This window comes from Phocoena sinus, chromosome X, assembly GCF_008692025.1.
Source record: "Phocoena sinus isolate mPhoSin1 chromosome X, mPhoSin1.pri, whole genome shotgun sequence".
Classification (NCBI taxonomy): Eukaryota; Metazoa; Chordata; class Mammalia; order Artiodactyla; family Phocoenidae; genus Phocoena; species Phocoena sinus.
The window spans coordinates 129,832,996-129,843,030 of NC_045784.1; the positions used below are offsets into that span (position 1 = coordinate 129,832,996).

A 10,035-nucleotide genomic window follows, 5' to 3' on the forward strand; every position below is an offset into this window, starting at 1 on the left:
ATCATGACCGAGTGCTGTTTTTATCTAAGGAATACAAAGTTGGTTTAATATTGGAAAATCAATTTATGGGGTTTACCACATTGACAAAGTACATCTCTGACAATCCTATAGGTAGCATCATACTTAATGGTGAAAAGCCGACACTTTGCCCCCTAACATTGACAACAAGGCAAGGATGTCCACTTTCACCGCTTCTATTCAACGTTTAACCAGAGGCCCTAGCCAAGTGTTAACAAGGCAAGAAAAATAAATGAGGGAATTCCCTGGCAGTCCAGTGGTTAGGACTCCGCGCTTGCACTGCCATGGGCCCAGGTTCGATCCCCGGTCAGGGAACCACGATCCCGCAAGCTGCGCGGTACAGCCAAATTAATTAATTAACTAATTAATTAGAAAAGAAAAAGAACTGAAAGGCATACAGACGGAAAGGAAGAGGTGAGACTGTCTTTATTTGCAGATGAAACGATTGTGTGCATAAACTATCCCAAGGTATTCACCAAAAAACTAGAGCTAAGGTGTGAGTTAGAACCAAGGCCACAGAATGCAAAGCCAATATACAAAACTCAGTTGTGTTTCTATACACTGTCAATGATCAACTAGAAAACGAAATAAAAATACCATTTACAATAGCGTCAAAATCCATAAAATAGGGAAGACTTAACAACCTGTGAAAGTACTGCTGGGTCGTAGTGTTGGGGATCTGCCGCCAGCATGGTGGCTTAACGGGAATGGGAACAAGAACCTCCAGAGGACCTGGGGGTGGGAGGCTAGGGTCTGGGTTTGGACAGTCAAGAACACCGAGATGAGAAGCACTGGAAGAGCTCAAGGCTTTCAGGGCCACAAAGCCTACAAGTACGGCCAGCGATCAAAGTGTATGTATTTATTACTCCAGGACAACTTGGACTTCACCAGTGCCCAGCTTCGTGGGGCATGTAGTGTGACTCACGGTCGCAGACACAAAATCATTGGAAGCCTGTGCCACAGCCCTGGGCGACTTTCAGAGACGCTCAGCTACACCAACGCTGACTCGCTTCTACAAACGTGAGTCCCATTTTCATTTTCCTTCCTCTCCGTCTTGCTGCCAACCTCCTGCTGTCTTGGGGCTTCTCACTGTCTGGGTAACACAAGGCTTGGGCCTAGCCAAACCTGGGGTAGTGGCCCCTCTGTCACAAGCAGTGCCCAGGCCTGAGGCTGAGCCTGTGGCCTCTGGAGCCCGACCTGGCTCGGTGGCCTGTTAGGCTGGCTCCCGGCTCCCTAGGGAAGCCTGCGGACGCTGGCCTGACGGGAGGCGCTGCTGTACTCGCTGGGGCCTCTCAGAACTCCCGCTTCTAGCTAGTGGACTGAACCACGGGACAGCCACAGCTCACTTTCCCCTTCCCAGCTACAAGCAGCTGGGAGGGCCCCGGCCTCATCGGTTCCCATCATCAGAGTGGCTGCTTTTCCCCAGGGCTTCAGCAAGGTCGGAAAAGAAGGGCTAAAGGCTGCTGCTGTAGGCCTGGGCTGCAGAGGCCCCGCCCAACTCTCAGGGGAGCTGGCGCCCCGCTGGTTCCACTGGACCACTCACCTCTCCTCCTTGGCCTGTGTGGCCAGCAGCCTTCAGACCTGCCCTCCTCCCCGCCACCGGCCCCTCCAACGACATCGGCTTTCCTCTCCCGCGAACGCTGGCCTCAAGGCAGGCTGTTGAGATGTCCCGCCCTACTGACAGCCGGCCGCAGCCGGCCTGGGGGGCCCTGAGCCCTGCCTGTAACAACGCCCCAAGAGCAGCAGGGCCACCACCTGCCCTCCTCCGTGAGGACGGAGCCCCCAAGGCTGCCGAGGGTTCGCGAGCTGTGAGAACTTCCAACCGTGAGAACTTTGACTTCTGGGTTTAGGGATCTGAACAGGCGGCAGTTCAGCTCTGAAACTCATCACTCTCTTCGGGCCCCTGCCTGTCCCGGTGCTCCAGGCCCAAGTCTGCAGAGGGGGGAAGAAACGCCAGTCGGTTAGCAAACAGGGGGAGGCACTCGAGGGCTGGGCTGCGCTTCCCCCTTGCTCCCGGGGTGCTCTCTGGAACGGAACGTAGCTGTGGGGGCTGCCTGTGTTCTGGGAGCACGGGGGCTGCTGGCACCCCCAGGCTAAGGGAAGGTGCGTGTCGTCAGGAGGAGGAGAGCGAGCCGGGACAGGGCTGTACCCAGAATACACGATGTCCCAAAGGAGGCGTGGGGGCCGGCCGGCCTCCTGGCCGCCGTTCGAGGGGGTGACGGGCTCGGGGAGCGGTGGCCCTATCTGGGCCCCAGCAGAACGAAGGCTCCGAGTGGCCCAGAGGCCAGCCGCCCGGCCGCAGAGCACAGTCCTGGGGTACCTGGGAGGGAGCTAGATGACAGCAGCTGCAGGCTGTCTAGGACCCCATCCTCGTACAAGGCCAGCTTCTGCAGCATCTTCCGTCGCGCCGGGTTGATGACAATCTGGGGGGGTAGTGACGACATGGAGCCGCCCAGGAGCGGTCCTGGCGTGGAGAGAGGGCCCACTGAGCCACAGGGGCCGATGGTCCTGGAACTCCCTGCTGACACTTCTGGCCCCATGAGCCTTCCCGGTCCCCAGCCCAGCTCCCTGCCCTTCGGAAGGACAGAGGCCCTCGGCGCTCTGAGAGCGGGGGCCTGGAAGGGGCCGTGCTAGGGCCCTGGCTAGCTGCTGGGCCTGGAGCCGGGTCCCGGACTGGGCCTTCCTTGCCCCCAGCTTTCGGGGAGCAAGGTCCTGGCCTCTCCTCAGCCGGCTGAGGCCGCGGTCTGGGGAGACGAGACGGCACGGGGCCGTCCTCTGTGGGCCTTTCCAAGGCCGGGTGGGGGGCCTCCCCGAGACAGTGGCCTGGAACTTGCTAAGGACACAGGGAGATTAACGGCAGGCCCCACCCAGTTCTCTCCTCCCAGAAGGCCGGGGGTGGGGAAGATGGGGACTGCCACCAAAGGAGGCCGCTGGTCCCTCTTCTGGGCACGTGTCCCCAGGTACCTTCCACAGCTGTGGGCTGGAGCCCCGGGCTGCTCCCCCAGCTCGACTGTCTGGTGGCATCCCCTTGAATACAGTCAGCCTGTCCGAGGGGTGCTGGCGCCCGCACGGCGGCCCCTGGGCCAGGGCTGCCTGGCCGGGCTGGGCCCGGGGGGCAGCTCGGGGTCAGGTGCCAGGAATGCAGGGCAGCAGATAGGCCGGACATGCTCTCGTCGCTCTCCACGGGCTGGTTGGCGCCTTTCGGCAGCCGCTCTGTAGCCTGGGCCAGGGCTCCCGAGGGCGCCGCCAGGGGCTGCCATGGGCTGGCACCGCTCAGGGTACTGCCAGCGGTGGACACGTAGGAGTTCTCCTGAGGGGAAGGGGGACTGCGGCTGGCGGCCTCTGGCTCCAGAGACGGCCCTGCCACTGCCGCCTGCAGCGTCTCCAGCTTCTGGTACACCTGCGAGGAGGGAGAGGGGCTCTCAGGGCAAGTGGTCCTCACAGAAGGTGGTCAAACTGCACAGCGGCTCCGGGTCAGGGATGAAGAAGAGAGTTGTAGCCACCAAAGCTAAGGACTTAGAATGGCTTCTCTCTGTCTTCTAGGAAGCGAACCTCGCTGCCCTGGTGCCCTCGAATGGGGCTTCTTCCTTTTCTCAGAGACAGGTGGGTGATGGGGAGGGGACTCAAAAAGGTAGGTGCAGTGGCGCAGCACAGCCAGAAGGGGGCGCAGTAAAAGCCTCTTGCCTCCCTCTGTGTACCAGGCGGGGTTCAGTGGAGCTCCGGCCACTCCTAGCAGAAGCACAGGCAGGCAAGGCACATTTGGAGACTTCCCCCAGAAAGAGGGCTGCGAGGGGCTGTGTCTGGCTCCCTACACGGCAGTGCCAGGAATGTGGCATTTCCAGCAGGCCACGGTCTCCCACGGGTGGCTGGCATCTCAGCTGCTTCCCTTCCCCCTGCCTCACAGGCCTACCTGGGTCATGGGGGGTCTCCTCTTGGCCCGGCGGTGCAGGCAGCAGCAAGCCAGCTGGCCCAGGGCCAGGCCCAGCTCTGGCGGGCACGGCCCAGGCCTGGGGTCCACGTGCTTCTTGTAGATCTGGGTGGCGATCGGGGCGGCCCAGGCGTCTGCAGCCAGACCTGCTTGGAGTGTGGTCTGGGTGCTTTTCAGGGCCAAACCAGCCTCCTCGGCTTCCTCTTCAACCAGGTCTTTCTGCGGGACACGTAACGTGAGCGTGGTCACCGGGGGCCATGCCTTCTGCTGCGACCCCCAGACCCTCGTCGCTGGTGCCCCAGGCCCCAGGGATCCAGCTACACACACAGCACCCGGGCCCGCTTTCACAGAGCTGACTTCCTGGGAGGGGAGAGGCGCCGACATGCCACTTAACCAATGGAAACTGCGGCAGGGAGGCCCAAGCAAGTGACACTTCAGCAGGGATCTAAAGGGATGAACTAGCCGGAGAGGGCGGAGCCGAGAGGGCTGGGAACAGGACCAGAGGCCACCTTGAGTTCTGAGAGGGGAGGGACTGGCAGGAAAGACTGGGCTTGGGGCGGGGGGGTTGGCCTTTCAGGCAGAGGGAAAGGCTCTTACAAAGGCCCTGGGGCAGGCATCGGGGAGCCGGCCCGAGTCTGGGGGGACAGAGAGAGGGCTGCTGGCGGGCAGGTGAGGGGGCTTCCACAGCCTCCTCACGGTTACGAAAACTCGCTTTGGCTGTGGCACAGAGAACCAGGGGTCAGGCCTGAGGGGTGTGGTGCGCTGCTCCCAGGCGGTGCTGACACCGGGCGGGCGGAGCGGCCCACGTGGAGGAGGTCTCCTGTTTGGCTGCCTGGCTCTGGCACAGACCCACCAAGACCCGGCAACGGACAGAAATAGCCCCAAGCCCGGGGCGGAAGGCCAGGAAACACAGCAGCTTGTAAAGCGTGAAGCACACGCGCCAACCGAGCGCGGACCGAACGCAGACGGGCCTGGCGAGGAGCTGGGCTCCTGGCTCCAGGTCAGGCCCCGGGCAGCTTGGACCTGCTCCACAGCACCCGGGAGGGCTTCTCAGAGGCGGCCGCATTCTCTGCCACAGCCTCTCCCGTCCCCACGCGCCCACCCTGTTCTGTTCTCCACTGTGGCTGGCACCCTCCTCGCCCGCCCCCAGCCCAGGCGGGGTCTGGAAAGGCCCACAGCATCCAAGAGGACAGACAGGTTTCTCCTCGGCAAGGTAAATGAAGCCGTCTGGGGCCCTGCCTATTTTCAAGGATGAGTCAGCAGCGGCAGAGGCTGGCTCCCGTGGGGCACTGTGTTCCAGATCATTCCGCCCTCCAGGTCTATGCCTGTCTGTCGCCCACAGCAGCACCTCCCGGCCTCACTGTCTCCCTCCCGGCCCACCTTCCTCCCTGCCCTGCCTCGGGAGGCTCACCAGATACTTGGTCTGGGCACCGTGCATCCTCACAGCCCTCTGGCCGGCCAGGGTCTCCAGCACCACCTGGAGAGAGGACAGGCTGGAGGGCGAGGCAGGCAGGCCCACTGGGGGGGGGGGGGAGGGGTGCACAGTGGATGGGGAGGCCCTGTCCAAAGAGGGGCTGCTGGGCGTGGACCGGGGCTGACAGGGGCACATCCCTCAGACAGGCACACGAGGACCGACTCTCAGCAGGGACAGAGCCGCAGCCGTGGGACTAAAGCTCTGGCGGTTTGGAGGGCCCACTTGAAACAAAAGAATTCAAAACTACAAACGTGAAACGAGGTGCGGGACCGAGGAAGTGGCCCGCGCCGGGGAGGGCAGGGCCCTGGAGCCGAAGCTTCATCAGAGGGCCCAGCGGCTCACCACGCCGAAACTGAAGGTGTCGGTCTCCACAGCCAGCCTCCCCGTCTTGATGTACTCCTCGGGCAGGTACGCCAGGGTGCCACGCACAGTCCGAGTCTGGGCCACAGTGCTGCTCCGGCTGGGGTTGGCGCCTGCAAACCGGCTGAGACGGGCCAGGCCAAAGTCTCCCAGTTTGGGCATCAGTCTCTCATCCAGAAGGACGTTGGAACTTCGGGAGGGAAGAGAGTGGTGTGGGCCCGGCCTTGGCCCTGGCCCACTCCGTGACCCACCCCCCACCTGCCTGGTCCTGACAAAATCAGACTGCAGACAGTGGCTGGTGCGCCTGAGCGTTCCAGCCACCTGGGGCTCCGAGCGCGTGGCCCCCAGAGCACCCTCACACGGTTCAGCCCCTGTTCATCGGTGGGGCCCGTCGCTGGCCTCTGCTTCCACACCTGTCCCACAGCGGGTACTCAGTGACCCAGAGCCCCCAGCCCTGACATCCCCGACCTGAGTCTCGAGCGGGAGAGGGTAGGCCCACTCTCACGGGGGGCGCTCAGGGCAAGGCTTCTTGGGCCCAGACAGTGGGCCGTGGCGAGCAGGCACCACGGCTCCCTGCCAGCGGAAGGTTTGGGAGCGTGACCCCTTGCCGTAGACTATGTTCCTGCCACTCTGAGAGGCCCCGGGGGGCCTGGCTGTGTCCCCTCCTCACCTCTTGACATCTCCGTGGATGAGGCTGGGGCTGTCTTGATGTAAAAACTGAATTGCCCGGGCCGTGCCCAGAAGGATGTCCAGTCGCTGAGGCCAGGAGAGAGGGGGCCAGGTCTGGGTCTGGAAGGGCAGAAGGAGCAAAGGGGCAGAGGGGAGGCTGCGGGCCACTGTTCTTTGACCCCCGTCCTTCCCTCCACCTGTCACCAAGGGGCCTGGACGAGCAGTTGACTCTCTGGGCCTCAGTTTCCCCTTCTGGAAAACGAGGAGCAAAGTCTCCATGAACTACTTCAGAGGAGGGTGGCGACTAAGCTCCTGCGGTGCTCTCTCTGCACAGCGCACGGGGCTGGGATCATGCCCTGGGGACCCCCCCCCCCAGGCTCTGGCAGTCCTGGCTCTGGCGTGATCAGGATGTCGTCGGAGGCTCTTTCCCCGCCTCCCCGCACACAGCACGCTTATCCTGAGCCCTTCAGCGTGAGGTTAGAGGTGCCCCTGCCCTGCGTTCGGTTAGCCCTTGCGTCTTGTGGGTGCCTCCCTAGATGGGGTCCCGGTGCTGTCTATCGCCTCCTTCCCTCAGGGCAATGCTGACATGACCCTTCCGCTACCCTGCTTGCAAAGGGGAGAAGCCCGAGTCAAGCTACTCCGAGTCCAGAACCCCCTTTCAGAGGCACCACGAGCCAGGCTTCTGGGCATGTGGGCGCAGCAGGGAGGGGCCCCGCTCGCAGAGGCCGAGAGCCCAGGCCCCGTGTCCCGCTCTGCCCGGGTGCCAGCCTAGGTAAGGCTACCTGGACATGGAGGTGGTCTTCCAGGGAGCCGTTGGGCAGGAAGCCATAGACAAGGCAGTAGAAGCCACTCTGAGCACAGTAGCCAGCAAAGTCCACGATGTTTGGGTGACGAAATCTGCTTGGAAAAGTGGGGTCTGAGCACTTTGGCCCCCAGCATCCACCACGCCTTCCATCTGACCATCGTGGGGACAGTCCCTGCCGTTTCCTCAGCTAGCCTGAGCCTGGCAGGCTTTGGGAGACCAAGGGAGCCAGGTGCGTGACACACGGTCCTGGCGGGCCTCTCCCGCTGCCCGCACCAGGAGGGACACCACAGGCGGCTCACCGTGACAGCTGCTCCACTTCGGTCCGAAAGCTCTGCTTCACCGTGGTCCACTCCAGGTCTGCCTCCTGTTTTGGGCCCAGAACAAGCAAGGGGCGGGGGCCTTGGACTGGGAAATCAGAGGGCTGAAGGAGCTGTGTGGGGTAGTGGGGGGAGGACCAGAAAAGTGAGGGTCGGCTAACAGCCTTCCAGAGCCTTTGCCTGGACGCTACACACACCTCCTTTAGCCTCTTCACAGCATATACCGTGTTCCTCATCACAGCCCGGTACACACACCCAAAGCCGCCCTCCCCGATCTTCAGCTCCTCTGAGAAGTCGTGGGTGCCCTGGCAAATCTCTCGGAGGGGCCAGCAGAAAGAGGAGTGGGCCCCCTGCAGGATGGACGCTGGGCTCTCAGGGCTCCGCTGTGGGAAGAGACCCCAGATCAGGCGAGGTCCCGCCTCCTCCCCTCTGCCTAGCCCACCCCTGCTGGGCTGGCTGGGGCTCCCCAGGGTACCAAGGGCTGCCTTCTCATCGCTTGTCTCAAACCTCTGGGTGGAGGCAGGACCCACCTACCTTGATACAGGAAGGGGCTGGCGATGGCAGTGGTGGCTGGAGGGCAGCAGGGCTTGGGACAGGGCCGAGCTCAGGGTCAGAACGAGTCTGGGAGCCTGGAAGAGCTTCATAAAGACACCAGTGAGAGGCAGGCAAAGACCAGTGGCCGGATCTACAGCTGTGGCCAGTGTCAAGGGGCTCCTTTCCTCCGGTTCATCAGGCCAACCCCCGGGAGCCGCCTTACCTGGGGAGAGGAGGGTGGAGGCCGACGAGTGCAACTTCTGGGGGCTGGGGGCCGCGGCCTCAGAAGGTGCAGAGATGCTGTTAGGCCTCGGGGCGGTGGCGCTGGGGGGCAGAAGCGGGGCGGGAGGGTGCCCTGGGAAGCAGAGGAAGGAAAGGGCTGTTAGGCCCAGGCGAAGGGGGGGGGGGGAGGAGCTCCAGGGGAGGCCCTGGGCGGCCCCTCTCCCGAGGTCCTGGGGGTTCTGGAGGTCCCGGGGGCTCCGGGGCCGCGCGCTCACATGCCGTGATGATGTCCCGCGCACGGAGCAGCTGCAGGTGCGTGAGGATGCGCACGAGGTCGGCCACGCGGGCGTTGCGGTTGATCCAGGGCCACAGGACGCTGGCCGTGCGCTGCCCGGAGCGCTCGCATAGCCGCAGCTCGGTCTGGTCGCGTACGATCAGGGCGGCTGCGGGGCGGGGGTGCGTCAGGCCGGGGCGTCCGGCCCCCGCGCGCCCCCCGCCCCGCCCCCGCCGGCCCGCCACCACCCACCGAACTGGCACCAGTCGGCGGGCTCCAGGGCGTCCATCACTTTGTAGAAGCGGCACATGACCCAGGGCGGCACCTCGTACAGGAAGTGCTGGGCGCCGGGGACCGCGGGGTCTCCCGGGCCCGGCCCCCCGGCCATGGCCGCAGCCGCCGCCGCCGCCGCCGCCGGGCCGGGGCCTCTTGGGGCCGCGGCGGGCGCGAGCCTCGGCCGGCCGAGTCCGCGGACACTGACTCACTTCCCCTTTAAGCCGGCCTCGTGCGTCGCCCGGCGGGGCGGAAGGGGCGGTGCCCGGGCCCTCCGCCAGGTCGCCCGCCGCCGCCGCCGCCGTCACGAGCCCCGGCCACACGGGGGCGCCGCGCGCGGTCACTCCCAGCGGAGGCAGCGCCCCTGGGCCCGGCGAGGAGGGCGGGGCGGGGCGGGGCGGGTCGGGCTGCCGGGAGGAGGAGCCGTCTGAGCAGGGCCCAGAGGGCTGGAGGACAGCGGTTCTCGGCCCGGGGGACGACGGGCGCGGCGCAGGCGTTCCAGAAAGGCTAGAAGCGGGCCTTGTGAGAGACGCTGGGAGGTCCTCTTCAGAAGTTTCGGTTTCATGCGGGAGGCTGTGGAGAGTGGTCAAGAGGTCCAGGTGGGACAGGGTCAGATGGTGTCACACGAAGTCTCCCCGGCTGACTCCCCTCAGCTGGCCGTGAGGCTGGGTGCAGGAAGAACGGTCTGGAAGCTCAGAGCATCTCCACCCACCTCCTGGGCCCTGGATCCCATCTTTTCCGCTCCTTCAGGAACCTGCTCCAGCGATTGTTAGGTCTCTGCAGTACCTGCCGTCTTTCCTTCTTCGCTGGCTCCTTCCGACTAGCACATAAAACGTGTTTACATGTCTTAGAAACAGGTTTTCAGCTCTGGCTGTCCCTCCTCTCCTGTCACACGTGAGGACGGCAGGCTCCGGCTGCTCCCACTCTCTTTTCTGAAGCAGGCACCAAGCTCCGTTCCCGGCCTGACGTCTCCCCACCTTCGTCCCACCAGGCTCTGCAGCCGCTGACGTCTCCGGACTCTCTGTTCCCTACCCTGCTGCAGCAGCCACCATTTTCCTGTCACCCCCCTGAACTTCTCTGGAGTCCGTCTCTTCCCCACAGGCCCACTGCCCCCTACTACCTCCTGCCTAGATGAACCTAGATCAAATGGCTTCCCTGCCT

General features: G+C 63.9%; 1 protein-coding gene across 2 annotated transcripts; it reads right to left on the reverse strand.

Moving 5' to 3' along the window:
• Window positions 1–425: 425 nt before the first annotated feature.
• On the reverse strand, window positions 426–9,076 carry IRAK1 (interleukin 1 receptor associated kinase 1). Of its 2 annotated transcripts, XM_032620386.1 has the most exons (14): window positions 8,854–9,076; window positions 8,603–8,770; window positions 8,329–8,460; window positions 8,106–8,209; window positions 7,769–7,954; window positions 7,554–7,618; window positions 7,232–7,346; window positions 6,451–6,569; window positions 5,763–5,970; window positions 5,358–5,423; window positions 3,929–4,165; window positions 2,983–3,418; window positions 2,339–2,482; window positions 426–1,950 (listed from the first exon to the last, which is right to left on the reverse strand). In XM_032620386.1, the coding sequence occupies exons 1-14, from the start codon at window positions 8,987–8,989 to the stop codon at window positions 1,889–1,891; spliced, it is 2,178 nt and encodes a 725-aa protein (XP_032476277.1). In that variant the 5' UTR covers window positions 8,990–9,076; the 3' UTR covers window positions 426–1,888. The 2 variants fall into 2 exon arrangements, with proteins under 2 accessions (XP_032476277.1, XP_032476276.1); XM_032620385.1 differs by having other exon boundaries at window positions 7,554–7,954.
• Between the last annotated feature and the right edge of the window lie 959 nt (window positions 9,077–10,035).